The 20,303-nt window shown below is 38.7% G+C and overlaps 1 protein-coding gene across 2 annotated transcripts; it reads left to right on the top strand.

The window, feature by feature from the left end:
- Nucleotides 1–5,098: 5,098 nt before the first annotated feature.
- slc30a7 (solute carrier family 30 member 7) lies at nt 5,099–20,012 on the top strand. 2 transcript variants are annotated; one of them, XM_043223097.1, is made up of 11 exons: nt 5,099–5,294; nt 5,788–5,889; nt 7,175–7,288; nt 7,445–7,532; nt 7,609–7,738; nt 9,984–10,157; nt 10,263–10,313; nt 12,625–12,760; nt 18,243–18,333; nt 19,050–19,199; nt 19,314–20,012. In XM_043223097.1, exons 1-11 carry the CDS (start codon nt 5,215–5,217, stop codon nt 19,359–19,361), a joined length of 1,164 nt encoding a protein of 387 aa, XP_043079032.1. In that variant the 5' UTR covers nt 5,099–5,214; the 3' UTR covers nt 19,362–20,012. The 2 variants fall into 2 exon arrangements, with proteins under 2 accessions (XP_043079032.1, XP_043079033.1); XM_043223098.1 differs by having other exon boundaries at nt 5,280–5,294; nt 7,180–7,288.
- Nucleotides 20,013–20,303: the final 291 nt, after the last annotated feature.

Genomic DNA, 20,303 nt, shown 5'->3' with positions numbered 1-20,303 from the left:
ATGGAAGACGTTCTCTTCCAAGAAAAGCAGTCAATAACATGAAGAATGTTTCATTTGGCTGGCAAGTTTATCGGTGCAGGTCAGAGGAGGATTCTTTCATCACTAACAGACTGTTTCATGCTGACTCCCCAAATGTTGCTTTTGAACTTCAGACAATGCTGAGGGATGTTCAAATTCCATGTATGGCTTTGTAAGACAACGTCCAGATTGATGCAGTAACATTAGTTTTGTTGGCAAAAAAAGATGTAAATGTCAGTCTGGGTATATGACTATGATTCGGCCTTAAGTATGCATTTAAGAGATGCACATAGAAATGCTTTACTACAGTAGCAGCAACACTGGTAAATGAAGATGTTATGAATAGCCTATAAAAGTATAGCTAAACTGAACGAAATTGTATACTTAAACCATTCGAAAATAGATAAATCCAGCCAGTAGCTAATGCTAGTAGAATCTAGACCCATAAACTTTTAGGGCTTACTTTCCTTTAAAAAATGATTTTATCTGCGAACAGCAATTTCCTAAATATAACCACATATTCTGTACAATTCTAGAACCAACTCCACTTCTGTTTTTACTTGAACTCCTGGATTTCAGAGCGACGAGCCCGGCTCGCAACGAAAGACAAACGCGGAACGCCACTCGGGCATTAAATTGTTTATGCGTGTTTTTGCCGTTATGATTTGAGGTGTAATTAACAATATAAGTTTCACTTCGAATTTAGGTTAGGTTAAATCATTTTAAGCAACAGTAGTTATTCCTGCTTTGCTTTAATAACAGCTTACAAACTTCGCCGTTATGTAATGTGTACTCACGCACACACCGGTCTAGCCCACAGCCTATAGATAAGCATGCGTGCCTACATATTTACAAGAGTGGTCTATTTTTAATTTCAGAATGACCTCGAATATCCACTACCCTCTCTGAGCAATGCATAAACACCTTGTGAAACGTGTGTGTGTGTGTGTGTTTCACCTCGACACACTGGAAACATCAAACGTAACTCTTTCCGTTGGCATTGGCATTTCTCCAAATTTAGTGAGGATACGCATAATGCATTTGTAACATAACATGTTAAAAACCTCACGTCGTTCCACAGGAAGCAGAGGTTGACTCTATCAGCCTTGACCACAATACGGCCGTGTGACCTCTCTGTGCACACGGTGTCCATCTTCAAGACAGTGATTATAGAGACACGCTCGGTGCGAAGCTCGAGTTGCTAACCTCAGCACAAACCCTGCCAACCGGTACAAACTGCGCTTGAGTTGTTCAGCGACTGTGACGCTGCGATCCCAAGACCCGCCTGTCAGAAAAACGCTTTTCGAGTGCTCCTAAAATACTTTTGACCCCGTTTATTGGTTTTAACCAGAACTTTGGAAAAATTGGGAAAACTCCACACATACCAATCATCATTAGAGATGTTTGATATTATTTCTGTTTGCGTTTGAGGAACGTTCAGTCTCTCAAAGCGTATACTTTTGGAAGGAGACACTGTTATTTTTCTAACCAACTGGACTTTTGACTCGTGCGCTTAGTGGGACGATACACCAGACTTGCATTGAAAGAGCTACGCGGCTTTTGAAATAGTAATGGTAAGCAAACCAGAAAATAGGATTATGGCTGCCATTTTAGGTACAAATCTGATTTTGAAAAGACCCGAGAGTAATAAAAAGTAATAATCTGTGAAACAAAAATGCTTAAAATAACGCTTGAAAATGATTATTTGTTGCAGCACGTGCAAAAAAGCCTGTTCAAGTCCCTTTAACATGGGAATGTTATTCAAAAACACCCCCCCTCCGGCTTTCGCACCCCACTGGCTCTCGCTTTCTTTCTTTTTATCGGATACAACCCGACCAGAACAAACATTCGTATCTTCCTCTTGTTTAATTTACAGTTAATGCAGCCAAATAGAGGCCTCTCGCGTTTAATGTTTCACGCTAGAGACGGTCCAGTTCAAACCGTCTCTGTTATACATCCCCAAACCTACGCGATTTCGACGTTTGTGTTCTTAGCTTGCGTTCGTTTTCTCATGCAAATAAGCAGCCGTGAGATGAGATCACGACCCCTGGGTTTTGGTGAAACTTGGTCAGACTACAAAGTCCTCGTGTTTTGGCTCTGTAGACGCTTCTGAAAGGCGGCTCACACCAAGCGCTAACTATAGCCATGAAGTTTTAATCAAAATAGCTCCCTAAAGGGAAACGGTGACGGAGAAAATGCGAGAAGGGAGGGAAACGTATATTTCAATGCATTCTTTTGCAAAAAAGCGTTGCATTCCAGTCAGAACGCTTCTTTCGTTTTTCAAAGCCTTTCAAAGCCAGAGAAACTTTGTGTTTGCTCACAATGTCTTTGTGTTTTCCAGAGAAACTTTGGCTCACGAAACCCTTGCGTTTTGCAAAAAAAGTTGCATTCCTTTGCCGAAGAAATTGTGTATTCCTCACAAACATCGTGCTCGGTCACTAAACTTTTGTTTCTCAGCGAAACCTAACAAACCTTGAGCATTTCCTCAAGAAATTTAACGTTTTCAGTCAAAAAAACCCTTCGATAACCTTGAGTTTACTCTCAAAACCTTTGCATTTGCCCACAGAATGTTGCTTTGCTCGCAACGCCTTTGTGTTTTCCACAGAAAATTAGCGTTCGACCTCTGTTTTTAGCACGAAATGGTGCATAAAAAAATCTGCGTTCCCCCAAGAAACCGAGTTTTTCTAAACACTTTGCACACACTTTTTTCAAAACCCGTCGTTTTTCAAAGAAATGCTACGTTCGTTGCATTTTCTGAAGAAACTATGCATTCACCGGCATATATTTAGCGTTCCCATGAAAAATGAGGACCTCGGTTTTCTCAGTGGAAGCGACATTTTCTTGGAGGGACTCAACTTTTGCACGAGAATGCAAAAGCACTGAAATAATTTCTGTTGCCATAACGAAGAAAAATGAGGAATATTTTTTTTCCCGCGGGTGATGAACGTTAAACACATCGTTAGCCAATCACGACCCGCCTGAGCTTAAAGCGCTAGAACATTTAAAGCGGAAGACCACAAAACGGCAACTTCTTATTTGAAGTCTAAACAAAACGCTATCGTTCTTTAGCGCGACGGCGCCTTCAGTTCTTGATGTGAACGGGCCTTATCTGAGGAAACGTTCAGTATAACTAATTTAAGGATTATGCATGGTTTTATGCATTTTGTATCCCACGTGCATTTGGAGGAACAACCAAAGAACGCCCAGGAGGAACGTTTTCGTACTTTTTATGTTGTCCTTTTATGTTAGGAGATGCTGCACAAGTTATTCCTCGCATTAACCACTAGTTAAACTGCGTCTGGGAGGTTATTATTAGAAAGAGCCTCGAGTTGCTGATATTTCCCGGGCCAACAAAAGCCCGGTCTTCTCATGCGTATGGATGAGATGAATGAATGAGACGCTCCATGTCTTTGACAACCTCACTTTGAAGCCTCCCCCGGGCCCTTTAAGACGCTCGCGATTCAACGCGATTGTTCGGATCGATTTTTAACACGCGTCCAAACGTCGATCCGAATCCGCTCGCGTTTCAGCCGCGCCAGGTCCTCGTGGAAGTCACCGAGCAGCAAGAAACCAGCCTCTTTTTTTTCTCTTTTTCAGATGATCGGCGCTATATAATAGAAGTGTCATTTCTCGAGGAAAGCATATCGCGAGTGTCTGGCGATCGTGTCACACAGACTGCGCTCGAGCTCCCATTCCCGTCTGCTGAAGCAGTTACCATGGGAACACCCTTTTTTCCCCTAGCATTGAGGGAGCATTGAAGTGTTGTTTTGAAGTATTTGAAATGCAGGTCTTGCACAGTATAGCGTTTAGTCCCTGTTAGTGTCTGGGCGTTAAAACTTGTGTTTCACTAGCTGTCGACAGCATTCAGATTAATGCTTTACAACTGAATAACCAGGTTGTTTTATTGTTTTTTGTTAGGCCTAAGTCATTCATTAGATTTGTTAGTTGTGTAGATGCATTTATTTGTCATTTAGTTTAAAGTTTAGAGGTATTAAAAAAGACCACACGTTTTTTGTAGTAATTTTTTGTAGTAATTTTTGTTTCCTGTAACAACGGGAATAGATCTTTATTTTTCTTTGTAGAATTTTTTTATTTTAATATTTTTTACAATGAATTTATTTAGGCTTATGTGTTATAATGCTTCAGAGCAAACATTTGTTGTTATAAATTCAGTTTTTTTCTACTAAGTTTTCTCAAATCTGTGCCTAACTGTAATAGACCTGAGAAAAGAGCGACATCTGGTGGTGTTTTGTCGGCTGACTTTTAAAATATATTATACCAGATGAATAAATTCACACAAAATATTACTTATTTGTAAAAGCAGAGCACTTCTGCCTCTTCTGTCGACAGAAAATATGTCCCAATATTTAAAATATAAATTAATGAATTAAAATGCTCATAGTGCCCCAACTGATGCGCATTCGTGGAGCCTTATATAACAGTTCTTAAAATATTAAAATGTTAGTTCATTTAACATATTCATGACATCAATGCAAAAATACACAAGAAAATATTTATGTAAATTTCTGAAAAATAAAAAAAATATATTACATTACGTTACAGCTGTGCATCCATGCATTTGTTAAAATAATATTCTTAATAGTCAGAACTAGGAAGTTTTTTTTTTAGAAATACTAAGACTTGACTTCAGTAAGTAGTCTGTATAATTTCAGCTTTTTATATATATATATATATATATATATATATATATATATATATATATATATATATATATATATATATATATATATACACACACACACACACACATATACATACACACACACACACATATATATATATATATATATATATATATATATATATATATATATACACACACACACACACACACACATATACATATATATACACACGTGTGTGTGTGTAAAGTTATTCAAACAAACTGTGTGAAAATGTCATGAAGGGATAATTAATGATATAATTGGATTATAAGACAGATATCTCGCCTGACCTAGCGTGAATGAACGTTTTACTGCTAAGTGAAATGAAACGCGCGAGTATTTATTCCGCGGCCGAATGAATGAACGAGGAGGTTTCTGCTGGTTTAGTTGAATCCTGCTCCGGGTCAGTGACACGACGCACGCGACGTCAGGGCTCCCCGCCGCCTCGCGTCCAGACGCTCGTGAAGCCGCAGCGCTGCCCGACGGCTACCGGAGACGCTCGGCGGAAAAAATGCTCCCGCTATCCATCAAAGATGACGAGTACAAGCCTGCCAAATTCAACCTGTTCGTCAAGATATCGGGCTGGTTCAGGTAGAGACGGCAAAATACTAAACATTTCACTCAGTTTCACGCGCAGCCGTCGGCTAAGGCGGTTAGCATGCTAGTTCGCTCGCGAGACTTCATTATAAATCAAAACGGGGTCTTTTAAATATAACAAAACGTGTTTTTTTTAACACGGTGCTAAAATGTAACTTAATAGCTGCCGTAAAGAAGCATACGGCTTCTGTTATTATTATTATTATTATTATTTTTCTCAGCTTGACAGATGTTAGCAGGACGAAGTAAACATTTGACACAATCTATAACACCGTTCGTCTAACCTCATAAAACGTGTTTAAAACGCACCCCGCGACAAAACCGTGCTATCGGGAGATTTTCTCATTTGTCATTTTATTTCGATAAACCACAGCAGTGTTTTTGCTTAGCTGTGGGTTCAACAGCCGGTCTGTCCGGTAAGGCCACTTTATAAATGAATCGGTCTCAAAGCACTTTCTTCTTTTGTCTTTATGTGTTTCCCCCCCAGATCAATCCTTGCCGATAAAACCTCTCGCAATCTGTTTTTCTTCCTGTGTTTGAACCTGTCCTTCGCCTTCGTGGAGCTGCTGTACGGCATATGGAGTAACAGGTAACAGTAGGGGGCCAAACACAGGGATATGCCACGTAGGTCTAAATGTGGGATGAGCTGGCGTGCTTTTGTTTTGGGCCCTGGCTTCTGTTTGCATTGTTTTGATTTGGGGTTTCTCCTGTAGTCCTCCTCGGAGTGAGATGGGCTGTTGGTCAAAGGTTAGCAAACACAGGATGTGTCTGGAAACCTATTAAGGTGCCTGTCTGTTCTAGACAGCATGCTTCGGGGGTCTAGGTGTGTTTAAAGGTTCGAGTACGCCTCTGATGCCTGAATTATATACGTTTTACTTGGATCTCACTTGGTTTCGAGAGAGAGACAGCTGGAATATTTTATATATGACTCTTGTGGGGGAAAACCCGCTGATAAAAGGAAGTGGTGTTAACCATTTCTATGCCGCTGTCGTATACGAACAACTATGTCTTTCCATATGGGCACTGGCACAAGGGGATGTAAAATTGTTTAATAAATTTGTTAATAACATTTATATTGTGTATATAATATATAGCTTACAGTAGTTTGTAGAGGCAGACTGTAGTTTTAGTTAATGTGATTTTAGTTGACGTTAAAAATACAACAGAATGGAGCATTTAAGTGTTATGCAAATGAAAGAATATCATAATTTTATTCTTGTTGTCTATTATAATAATTTATTTAATATGCTGTAATAATGTAATAATATTATACAAAGAATTACACAGTCTCATGAATCAGAGTGCAGGAAGTGAAGATTTTTATTATTATTATTAATAAAGAAATAATAATACCACTAGTAACAAAATAATAAAAATGGTTTATATATATATATATATATATATATATATATATATATAATGCTGTCTTTCATTTAATAATATTATTAATTTAATAAATTTATATTGTACAAACAGCAATGATTTGTTATTGTTATTATTAATTACTCTACTAATAAAACACTTATGCAATTTGCCTGTTTAAATCATTATAAAAATATCATTGTATCAGTAAGAGTATAACAGAGTTATTACATTCTTCTTTTATTTTTTTTATTGAATGTATTTATGTTCATTTATTCAAGTAATGTAATTTTCCATAGTTTAACACATTCAAAGCTAACTTTCAGCAAATCTCTGTCAGCATGAATGAACCTTTTGGGCGGTTTTATTTTTGCCTGTAAGTGAATAATGTCTAACAAAAGGCCCTGCGTAACGCGACCGACCTCGATACTGAGCAGGATGTGTTTCTCAGGTTTCCTGATAATTCAACACTTCCCTTTTTTTTTTTTTTTTTGCGTTGGTTTGATTCTCAGTTTAGGTTTGATATCGGATTCCTTTCACATGTTCTTTGACTGCACCGCTCTCCTGGCAGGCCTCGCGGCATCAGTCATTTCACGCTGGAGGTCCAATGACTCCTTCTCATACGGGTGAGAGAACATTACGCTTTTGTGGGTAGTATACCGATGACACACGTTTCCTAAAAACGATGCATTCGCTTCTGCCTGGGTAGCGCGGACAGGAAACTGCGTGTCGTGGGTTTCATCACTGGGTTGTTAAGCAAGTGCACTTGTTTATTTTTGTAGGTACGTCAGAGCAGAAGTGCTCGCGGGATTCGTGAATGGCCTTTTCCTCATCTTCACCGCCTTCTTCATCTTCTCAGAAGGAGTAGAGGTGTGTGTTTGAATAAGATTACAGTACGGTACGCAGATGTTTTCTGTTGAATGATGGCGTCTCGTCTCGTCACCAGAGGGCGCTGGAGCCTCCAGATGTGCACCACGAGCGCCTGCTCCCGGTGTCTATAGCAGGGCTGCTGGTCAATCTCGTAGGAATATTCGTTTTTCAGCACGGAGGACATGGACATTCACACGGCGGCGAAGGTAATTGTCTTGCATCAAATAAGCATATTATCATGTTTTTAATTAAAAATATTCCCCCTCAAATTTTATTAAGATTCCGGTTTATGGGATTTTTTTAATCGTCGTTTTAATACTCGGCGAGTAAAAAAAAAAATCACAAAAAAAATATTGTAAATTTATAGAAATAGCTAAAAAAAATCCTAGTTGTTCTGAACTTTTGATCAGTAGCGTATATATAATTTAGAAAAATAATAATAAATAAAAGAAATCTTTAATTGTGTGTGTGTGTAAAGCACTGAATGGTATCAAAATAGGAGAATAAAGTGTCATCTTAGCTTAAATAGAATCTGTGTAATCAAATCGATGATAATCATAAGAAATGAAGTGTCCCTAACTAAGCAAGCCAAAGGTGACATACCTCCCATCTGTGACAGAATGGAGAAAAAAAAACCTTGGGAGAAAGCAGGCTCAGATGGGGGGCCAGTTCTCCTCTGGACCATTTATTTTTTTTTCTAACACATTTTATATTAAAATGTGTTATAAATGCTATAGGTATACATATCTATGTGTATATTAGGCCAAGTTCACACAGCAGCAGAATACTGTTGTCAATCTTGCGTTCGAGTCTTTAATACGGTTACGTTCACACACCGTTTGGTTATTTATGTGTGTCTCAACCGCATTCTCTAACCCAACTTATACCTGTAGTTTTTCCAGACTCACTACCGTATTCTCGAATCTCACACGCTCGTGTGATCAGAACCGGACTGGACAACTAGTTGTCTTTCACGCCATATAGAGAGAGCCTCTCTGCCACACAAACATGCATCTACCCTGCGTTACGTGTTTTCATGTGTGTTTTCGTTAACTTGCGGTAAAGGAGTAGTAAGCTGCGTGTCGTAGTTTCATCCCGTCTGTTTTGTGCTCAGCGCGCGATTCCAATACTCTGCTCTCCGCCCAAATTTAAAGGTGCTATAGAATGGATTGATATTTTAAGTAGTTCTCCGCTATGTGGCTTAAGAAAGGGTAAAAAATCTCCAGAAATAGTCCGTTACAACCGTAGGATGTGTCTTTAGAACGAAATGATTTTTCATTTCAATAGCATACATAGCAGGAAAGAAACACAGGGAGGAAAATTATATATTTATATTTATATATTATATTTCAGTACTTTCTCACGCAGTGATATCCTTGGGTAATTATACAGTATATAACATGCAGGCATCAGGGAGCCGCTGTTAATATGCACGTTCTGTAACATGATGTTTATTTCCATAATCTGCCGTTTTCACTTGTTACCTGCAGAGCTTCTGATGATTCAGTTGGCGGCGGGTATGTTATGCAAATATCGGGGGCGACGCTTCACCATATACAGAACTATTATTATTTAACTATACCAAGTTAAATAGAGTTTTGCATTCTGTGGCACCTTTAAAATCTGCTGTTGGTTAATGAAAGCGTGATGTTTCACTCACGGCTAAATTGCACTCTTGATTTGTCAGGAAGTGATAAGGTTTCAGTTTTGTGGACGTCGCTGTCCTTGATATTACTTCGGTCATTGTTGCTCGGTGCAGACCATATTCTAAACACAAGAATGAACGAGACATTTAGAGACTCACAGCTGTTAAGAAAGTACTTTTGTCAATCCCAGATACAGGACTGACAACCGTTTTCTGCTAATATGAATAAATGTACATGTATTTTTATTATCATATAAAATAGGGTCGTCAAACCGATTAATCACGTCTACAATAAATGATTGCAATTATGTAATACATGTATGTGTACAGAGTCTATTTATATTGATATATAAACGCATACGTAAATATAGTGCTATATATTTATGATATTTAAACATTTTGGGAAGCGGTTAATCACGATTAATTAATATGACAGGCCAAATATAAAACAAACTATAATATATATATATATATATATATATATATATATATATATATATATATATATATATATATATATATATATATATATATATATAAGACTGCATATAAGTATTTTTTATATTACTATATATATTAATGATCATGATAAATTGAATCAAATGTTTATTGTGTGTATATATATATATATATATATATATATATATATATATATATATATATATATATATATATATAAGTACAGCATTCTATAAATATATATTGTATATTCACAAATATATATTTAGCGTTCTGTGTGTACTTAATTATTATTTGCTGAAGTAAGCTGCATTGTTAACTTATAGACTTGTCCTCTTATTTTTAAGGTCATGGCCACAGTCATTCTCTATTTAATGGCAGTGTGGGACATGGACACAGTCATGGAGGCCACGGCCACAGTCACGAGTCCAAACACGGACACGACGATCACGGACATTCACACGGAGGACACGGACATTCACACGGAGGACACGGGCATTCACATGACGATCCCTGTGATGGTAAGTCCTGCCTTACCTTATTGATTTGAGTGCAGTTTGTTTTATGACCATTATAATGCATCAGATGTGTTCCTCATGCTGTGTGAAAATTGTCTGTGTCCTCAGATGACCACTTGCACACACCGGGAAAGGGCTCCAGCAAGCAGATATTACAAGGTATGTCTGTTTTCTATGTTTGTTCTCCTCCAGATGGCACTAGAGATCTCTTTTGTCGCAATGTTTGCCAGGCACCAGATATGAAAATATTTACAATCATATCTCTCGGGTCTAGACAGCTTTTTCCTCTTGTAGGTGGACAATGTTATGAATTCCTAATAGATGAGGTCCTATAGTCATCATTTAAAAAAAAAAAAGAAAAGAAATCTGAAGTATTTTCTTCATTTAACTACTTGAAATGAATGCTCTGAGGTGACTGGATGATGGACTTTTATGTGCAAACGACCACCCCAACCTCTAACCTTTGACTCGGGGCAAACGGGTTAACTCTGACACCGGAGCAAACGCGGTACACTGTCGCTTTAAATCTCTTTGTCAGAGCTTGTGTGGGAAAGAGCAGAGCGGAGAAAGTAGTTTGTCCCCTTCACCCTGGCACACACAGAGAGAGAATGGATCCTTTGGGAGGCCTGCTCAGGGGAGAAAGAGCGGGGCACGGAGGGGAGGACCGTGTAGAGAGGGGGAGGGGAGGAGAGGAGGTGACAGTGCAAAAGGTTACGCCGCCTCCATCCAAGCCCAGGGACCTCTTCTCCACTCCCTGTGATGAATCGCAAGTGGATCTTACCAGCCTCCTGTCCTGAGGGTTTTCATGTCTGTTTTGGCTAGGTTTATTACGCTTGGCATAATTATTAGTATTAGTAGTAATAAAAGGAATATATTTCTAATAAAAAATATATATATATATATATATATATATATATATATATATATATATATATATATATATATATATATATATATTTTTTTTTTTTTTTTTTTTTTTACATCTATCATTTTAATTATTTAGAAAAATGTATTATTAATGTTGAGGTTGTTATTGTAAAAACAGATTATTAGTAGATTCCTTGGAGAAAAATTGGTAGTATTATTAAAGAGAATAAGATATTTTAAATCCAATATAAATGCTTGCATATGTAGCATTATAATATTTCTTTATGTATGTATTGTTTTACAATACCATTAATTGTAGATTAATTATGGAAAAGTAATGTAAATCTTGATTAATAATAATAATAATAATAATTAATATTAGCTGTAGTATTACTGAAATGAAGATATTTTTAATGGAATGTAAATCTTTTCATATTAATTTTTACTATATTTTTAATAATTGTTATAAAAGTTATTATGCAAAACTCTATTTAAATTTATTAATTGTGTTCCTGATACACGTAACATTGTTTTTTCTTGTTTGTACAGTGTGAGCTGTGAGTACTATGAGCAGTAGGCCAGTATCACTATTAGAACTTTACTCTAAACACAGCCACTGTTTCTAAGGACACAAAGAGCTCCAGCATTCTTCTTATTTTTCTAGTATTTGTTTTGACCACATTTGGACAGGGACTTCACTTATTAGGCAGTTTGCTCCATTACTGCGGTCGTGCTTTCTGTAAAACTGAAAGTAACCGCACGTATGTCATCTCATTCTGAGGGAAGGAAAGGACTTAGTGGACCGTCTCGTAGCGTGCCGTCACACCACAGTCCACAGCTATTCTCCAAGAGTCCAGGACATGTCGACTGACTCACTCGTGTTGCTTTTAATATGCTAGAGCATGATATGGACATTTAGTCAGGCGGGACGGTCCTGTAGGTTGACCGTTCGTTGAGGGATGCACTCGTATGACCTGTTTGTGGAATGACCTCATCGGTTCGAGGGTTACCGCTAGAGACGGTATCCAAGACAGCGGGATCGTTCCGTCCGCAGCAGTCGTGTTTAAACATGGGTACTAGCAAATGTTATGTCCTCATCCCAGACACAATATTAAAGGAACACTCCACCTTTTTTTTGGGAAAGGCTCACTCTCCAACTCTTATAGTTGAATTTTACCGTTTTGGAATCGATTAAGCCGAAAGGTAAAATTCTATTGAAATAGGAAAAATAAATGTATTTTTAATGATTTGTAATATTGATGCAACAATTAATTATTTTAAAGTTCATAATATTAAAACTAATCCATAATATATAAATATTAATATACTTAAATATTATAACATTTTTATTTAGCAATGATGCATTAAATTGATCAGAATTGACAAAACATAAATATGCCTATATACATGAATTATAACAATATAAAAAAATTATTATTATTAGAATCACATAAATTAAAGTCTAAAATATATTCAAAAAGAAATAATTACTGTTTTTCCTATATTTTATACTTAAAAACTTTTAAACAGTAGTGTGTATTTTTATTTTTGTAGATTTTGTTTACAACAATAAACGTAAACCCTCCTTTTCTCCTCATTTCAGGAGTTTTCCTCCACATTGTTGCGGACACGCTGGGCAGTGTCGGCGTCATCATATCAGCCATCCTAATGCAAAAATACGACCTGATGATCGCCGACCCCATCTGCTCCATGCTCATCGCTCTTCTCATAGGAGTGAGGTGAGTACGCTATTATAAGCCCTGACCTCTGTCGACTCGACTCGAGACAATCCTCCACCCTCAAACCCCACCCAGAAACCCTCAACAGCACCTAACACACATCACACAAAAGCCACTTCACAGCGCCCTTCACCAAGAGCCCCGTGAAGCCGTTGGCGCTCCAGCCTGGTGAATTACAGGATACACGCTCCGAGGGCGGAGGCCAGAGCGCTTTCTCAACATGTGGCGAACCCAGCATGCGACTCTCTCTCTCATGTTTTTTTTTTTTTTTTTTTTTTTTTTTAAACAACTCCAGTCAATAGGGAAAAATATTTAGCATTGCATCACTTTATAAACCTGTCCGTACTCCTGAAAATGCCGTCAGCTGCTTTTATGGTGGTGAGCGTGCTTTATTTTGTGTGTGATGTAGGTAAATGTATGTAAAGGCTGTGGAAATTTAAGCATGTTTAAATTGCAGATGTCTTGTGGTTACTGTGCTCCAGTGAAGAGGCACCGTTCGTGGCCCCTTTTTTGCAAAATGCACGATTCTGAGCAAAGCCTTTCCCGCATATTCATCTCGTCCCTCCAACCCCCCTCTCTCTCCCTCTTGTCCGTGTTTGAGGCTTTTCTTCTCCTGCTCTGGAATGTGGTGGCGATCTGTGAATGTTACTCCAACAAAGGCATCTTTTAAGATGGATTTTTCCCTTCTCTTTGTTTCTCAAAAAGGGGGGCTTATGTCATCGAGACCCAGTCTTGGACATTTTTTTTCCCCCCTCTTCTTCAGTTTTCCATGCCGTGGATCCTGAGAATCGAGAGTAGGGCTAAGATTGTGGATGCTTTCCCACATTGCACCTGCGTGACAGCGTCTCGGTCTCATTCAGGTGCAATCTGGAGGCCGATCAGGGATGGCGCATGTACAAAGGTATCGCACTAATATGGAAAGCCATTAAATTCCAAAGCAGATAATTAAAAACAGTTGCAAACCAGGAAGAGCTTGTTAAAGAGCTCGTGAAGCTTAAGATGCCTCGTTCCTGTGGTCCATCTGCAGCTGTTTTGTCTTTTGACTGATTTTGTTATGAGTAGACGTATTGGTTTACTGAGACTAATTCTGACTCTTCTCAGTATTAAACACTAGCATATTGTACAATGTACACTACTGTTTAGTTTTTTTTTCAAATGTTTTGAACCAAGGCTGCATTTATATGATCAAAAATAATTTTTCCCTTGATGCAAAGTTAAATTTTACTGTAATCAGGGATGCACGTACATTTTTCAGTCTGGTTCTCGTGAGAGTGGATCAGGTTTTGTCCACAAGGCTATTGGTGCTGTAATTTTTAAATAAAAAAACAAACACATTTTTATAGGAATCTAAACATTTTCAAACCTAAAATGAGCTTTTATTTTGGCAGGTTGCCAGAAAGTACATGCACTGTTTTGTGAAGTGCGTCAATAAATGAAATGTCATAGTTTTTTGTTTCGCTCTAAAACTGGCAGCGCATAGCCTAAATAATTTTTATACAGTTGTTATTATTACAGTTAGTCAGCCTAAAATGGTGATTGCGCATTAACAGCGGTCAACCATGTCGGTGAACAAACATATTTACACAGCACATTTTTTTGCCCACCCATTTATGCAATATAATCTTTTATAACATAAATGTCTTAAAAATTCAAATAATTTTTTTCCACTCAGTACTATGTACTATGCATTGCATTGCAGAATAAAACTATGGCATTCAATATTTCCGTATCTGCTGTATGCTGCAGAAATGGTAGTATGCTAGCAAGCTATTCCAGACATCACCCAAGAAAAGTGATGTGTTCTCCAGAACTGGGCTTAATGTGTTTGGGGAAGCACTGCTGTTATGGATATAGATTTATTAAACACACGATACGCCAGTGTGAAAGATGGTACCGTGGACCATAGCATGAGTTCATCTGCAACTCTAGACTCTCTTACGCATTTGAACTTCATGCCTGTGTATGCCTGGCGCAGCAGAATCATTTATCGCTCGAGCCTTGAGAGAGAGAGAGAGATAGACCATAATCGGCCGCGTGGAATGTCTGTGGTTCCTCGTCTGATCGTTAAGATGGACTCTGCTTTGTTTGGACAGCGTTTTTCCCACGTACCCCTCATTGTGAGATTGATAATCTCAGGAGAGCGCCTCGTTTTGATCCAGCCGTCTTGCTCGCATTTTGGATGTTTGACCTTTCGCTAGGATGATGGACCTCTCCCTCATCAGCCGCACCTGAGGCGTGACGCATTTGCGCCGGACTCTTTGCGAAAGACCCCCCTCCGTGCGCTAACCGGGGCGTGTTTAGCTAAGGCCTCTCTGGGTGTGGTAGGCTTGTTTTAGGGGGATATCTGGATACGGCTGCAGTGGCGGTACCCTGTGATTAGCTGGAGGGAGCGGAGGAGTCCTGCTGCTGTGACCTACAGCAGTCCCCCACCACCAGAATCTTCCAAAGACCGCTAATCGCTTTGGGTCCCAGCCTAAAGCCCGAGGAATGGGCGCGTTAAGAGCGTTAACAGTAATTAACATTTGTTCTGGCCATTCTAAGCTGGGCCTTTGAGGATGGATTCATTTGTCAGGCCTCAGTGCAAATGTGTTTAAACGGCTCTCTGAAGCTGTGTTATTTTTTTGACCTACTGTATTTTTTAAACATAATGCACTTTAGCACTGAGCCGGCCGGTGGCTACTTAACACTGTGTTTTTATTTTTTATTTTTTTTTGCTAGTTTACAGCTTATTTGTGCAGGTGGGGAACAAGACCATGTACATGCAACACTGTATTTAACAACCAGCTCTGTATATAGTGAGCTATGTTAGTTAGGGCTGTGTCTTTTAGTCTCTGATTTCCATTGGGATTTACTTCATTTTCACTAATTGCAGGTTATTGTTTGAGCTACTTGAATTGGTTTCATTTTACAAAAAGCAGTTATTATTAAATTTAAAATGTAGCTTTCAAGGTTCTAGCTTCAAGTCTTAAGTTTATGTGGCAAATCTCTCAAAAGTAATTTCATCCCTAAATTAGAAGAGGAGGAGGTTATTAAAAAATATCTATGTTTGAAATTAAAATCTTTTAAAATGTTTTGAGATATTTAATTTGGTTTTACACCAGTTGTCTTGTACATTCAGACGGGACCTTTCGTGACTATCAACTATGTGGGATGAAGATTTTAGTATTAGTGATCATTTGTAGAGCTGTTCAGAAGATATTTGAGCGTTTGCAGACTCTATAAACTATAAAACGAGCTCTTGAATCCAAGCAAACGTTTTATGCACAAGACCTAATAGCTATACAATCCTGTGGTTATGGCCATAGCTTGAGTGCAGTTGGTTCCTAGCAGGAAAGCGTCTAAAGCTTTTTGTGGTGGAATCCCAATAATTGCTTGCCCTAGAAATGGAAAAGTTTTGGTGGGTCCTATTGCATGTAAATCTCAAGTTAAATGTACCTGTTCTAATTCCCACCGCTTCAGACTGAGACCTCACTACAGTCACCTCATTCTTGCGGTATTCCTGGTGTTGTAAATGTTTCTGTGCTCCAGTTAGGTGCTCAGGTTGTCTGGGGCGTGATAACCAATCATTTCCATGTGGTTTAGAAGTGTGCTTTTACGAGTGGATGCTTTTTGCCACGTGACTCCAAGATGTTTTCCTGGTTTCCAGAAGAGTGCATAGGTGATTACTAGCGTCCTTGCAGAAATATTTGATCCTGATTGTCACCCTGACCTGGATGGTGACTTTGTGTCTATGTCACTTGCCAGCTTAACCTTGGTGCTCGCACGTAATTGTGTTTCGGCCAGCTGAGTCACTCGTGTAACTGCATTACAGAGTTTTCAGGGCAGGTTAGTCGTCAAGCCTCAGCGAACGGTGAGTAAGAGCGCCTCCGTTTCACTGAACAGGAAGGAGTGGAACAATAGTATGATGTCAGAAGTCTGAGGTACCCTCATCCAGTACTTTCCTGTTTTCATTTTATTGTCCAAAAGAGGGACACAAACACCGGTTACTGAGAGGAATGCACAGTGGCCAGTTTTATGATGCCCTGTCATAGTACATTGATGGAAACTTGTGCTAATTACTGAAGAACCTACAGAAAGCTGAGATCATGCTACACTTAATCTAAAACTGTATTTTTACACTTAAATTTGTTTTAAAACTATATATATATAACAACAGTACATTTTTCATATATATATATATATATATATATATATATATATATATATATATATATATATATATATATATATATATATATATATATATATATATATATATATATATATATAATTCTAATTTGTCAGTGTACCAGACTTGATACATTTCATTTTTCAGGTGTACTAAAGCTAATAGATCCAAAAAGGGACGAGACAGACCAATCAGGCTCCTGTTTCATGTTCCTATATGGATTCAGTATAGATTACAAGCTTGTTCACTTGTAAACATTGCTTGGTCAACCACAGTCATCTTGAGGGAGGTATTGAACTGAAACGCTTGCATGCGTTGCACTTTAAACACACCACCTAATGTTACTTGACCACAAAGACTGCTGAGTAGTCAGTATCACTATAGATTGGTCTAGAGCATAGTGCTTATATTGATATTACTCTTAATATAGGGCAGTGAAAGTCTCGAAGCCTCACGGGTCAAGACACAATTATTGTGAAATCAAAGCCTTGTGAGTAACATTGCTGTTTTTAAGTTTTATCAAAACAAAGTTGGAACAAAATATTTTGAAGGCACACACTGTTGCAGTTTTTCAGAGTTTTTAGCAAGGTCAGATGTTGTGAAACGTGTCTTTTATGCCACAGTTCAAATGAGACAACGATCAGCTTCTCCACTTTGGCGTGTCCCAAACTGAGGCTGGGGTTTCAGGGAGGAGTTCAGGAGAACATGGGGGTGATAGAGTAGATTAGGGACCGGGGGAAAAAGTCCAAACCAAGGAACCCTCTAATGGTTCCCAGATGGAGCAGTGGTCAGGCCTCAAATGTTTCAAGGAGCACTGATGACTTTGTAAGATGCTGGCCTAGCCAAGACCGAGCTTTGATGGGGCAGAAACGGCTGACTGGTTAGGAGAGAAATAGTCCTAGTCCTTTCTTAACCGGTCAACCGTTTCTGCCAAGTGATTCTTCAGCAGAATGAATGGGTTTGGATGTCTGTCCTGGTGTGCTCAGGGTTGTTTGCCGGCTCACACACACTACAGCTGTTGGAATGACATCAGCACAGTATGTTACTCCACCCCGACCATAAGATGGGCACGTTTATGTTGGACCACATTAAGCATGCCCTGAAATAATCCGAATGAAAAGAGTTCTTGTTTGTCATGATAATGACAGAATTTCCTCTCCTCAGCTTATAACATGCTCTAACCGATTCATAACCAGTGACGTCTTTATGTGTGGCGTCCTTTCCTGTTGCCAGAGTTTGCCTAGTACTTGGCGCTCCGTTGAGCTCATGTCTCACAGAACGGTGACTTATTTCTCGCCTCCCTCTTTCCCACAGTGTGGTTCCTCTGCTCAGGGAATCCATTGGGATCTTGATGCAACGGACGCCTCCTTCTCTGGACCATACCCTTCCTGAATGCTACCAAAGGGTGAGTCATTTCCATCTTCTGGATCCTATTTATGAAAGCTGGCTACTTGGTCAAACAGAGTTAACCTGGGATATCAAATGGAACTGTTCACACCTGGTATTAAGGTGCGTTTTCATCAATCCCATCACAAGTGGACAGTTCTAACACTAAGGTTGCACATCTCTGTAACTGAGACAATGATCCGCATCTTGACATGTAGCCAAAGATGCAATACATTAGATACATATGAAGCAGCTACCGATGCGATTCACTTCTATTACAGTCCAGTGTGATCTGTTTCTGATTTAATTCAACACAATACTATTCAGTACTTTAGGATGCAATGGAAAAAATATGATGCTATGCAATTCAATATTGTACAGATAATTAGATTTTCTTTCTTCACTTCAGACAAATAGATATGTTAATCTATATTCTGTGACTCACAGGACATGTCTTGGTCTCTGCAGTCTAGTGACATTTCATATTCATGTAGCAGCAGTACAAACAGTACTGCTGCTACATATGAAATATTGGTCACAAATGATTAGTCACTTTCTAAATAATAAAACTATAGCACATTGACTAATTAAATATATAATCCTTATCCTGTTGCAAGATGGCAGTTTCAAAACTTTTGGCCGAAACAGTTGTAGATAGCCAATGATGGTCCAAGCACTCTACTGAGCAGCAGAACCTTCTCAGCTTTGTTTGCTAACTTCTAATGTTCCTTGCAGGTCCAGCAGCTTCAGGGTGTCTATAACCTCCAAGAACCTCACTTCTGGACCCTTTGCACAGACGTCTACATCGGTACACTCAAACTCCTCGTGGCGCCTGACGCTGATTCTAGATGGATTCTCAGCCAAACGCACAACATTTTCACACAGGTGGGGACTATTTGAAAACACAACTCTACAAACTTCATCTTGCTTGATGAGAGATGTTTCCATTACATGATCCATTAAATTTCCATTACGTGATCTTTTCTGCCCTGTGCCCAGGTTGGCGTCAGACAACTTTATGTTCAGATTGACGTGGCAGCCATGTAGAAGTCTGCCACACTTCTCCTGATCTTTGGGAGTCCCGGGACCAAAGGCCTTCTGTGCTGCTGTGGGGAAATTCTCCACCTTAACCCATCTCTTTTTGGGTTTCTGTCGCTCCACTTCCATCTTGGATCAAGATGGAGCTGGTGCAGTCCAGCAGTCTGACTCCACTCTTGCCAGAAAACAACTGACCAGCTGCAACAATGTGATGCTTTGAGGGGAAACAAGAACTTGCAACATTATTGCACCCTCTCGATCATTTGAACTTTTTGTATTTGAAGTTCCCCAATTGCTTTTGATTTTTATGATCCCATCAAACGGTTTATTTTCCTCATAATTGCTGACCTTTCCCATCATCAAAATGGGATTTTAATTATCAGTGGTATGAATGTGGAGTTCAGTGGACATTTGTAATAATAGCAGTATGTGATTTATTGACTCTGTTTTTGGACTCTCGTTTTTTGGTTGTAAAGAGGTGCAGAATTTGTTCGCCAATGCCATTATATAAACATAAATATTTCTCTGCATTTCTTAAGTGCCTTTTTAAAAACGATCATGGACAATCGCTTGGATCATGTTTGATGGTCAACATGAATGCGATGAAAACTGGATCTTTATGACCTTGAGTTCTGTCTACAATTAAAACATTCCTTTGCATTTGTTTTTGCTGTTTACATATGGTGTAAAATCTGTCCTATAGACGCAGCTGTTTTCATCCATAAGTCAGATGAATGAATTGAATGGAAATCAACAGCTTCATGATTCCTCCATGAATGCACAAGAAGGTCCATTAGGAGGCAAGTCCAATATATTTGCAGTAAAATGGCAGACCTTATGGTTTATTTCAGTAATAGGTGGAAACCGTTAATCAAGGTTGATCCTGTCTACACGCAGGCCTACCAGGTTAAATGACTTTTTCTTAATACAAATAAATCATCTTTTACTTGG

Source organism: Puntigrus tetrazona, chromosome 22, assembly GCF_018831695.1.
Source record: "Puntigrus tetrazona isolate hp1 chromosome 22, ASM1883169v1, whole genome shotgun sequence".
Classification (NCBI taxonomy): Eukaryota; Metazoa; Chordata; class Actinopteri; order Cypriniformes; family Cyprinidae; genus Puntigrus; species Puntigrus tetrazona.
This window is presented reverse-complemented; position numbering and strand designations above follow the sequence as displayed.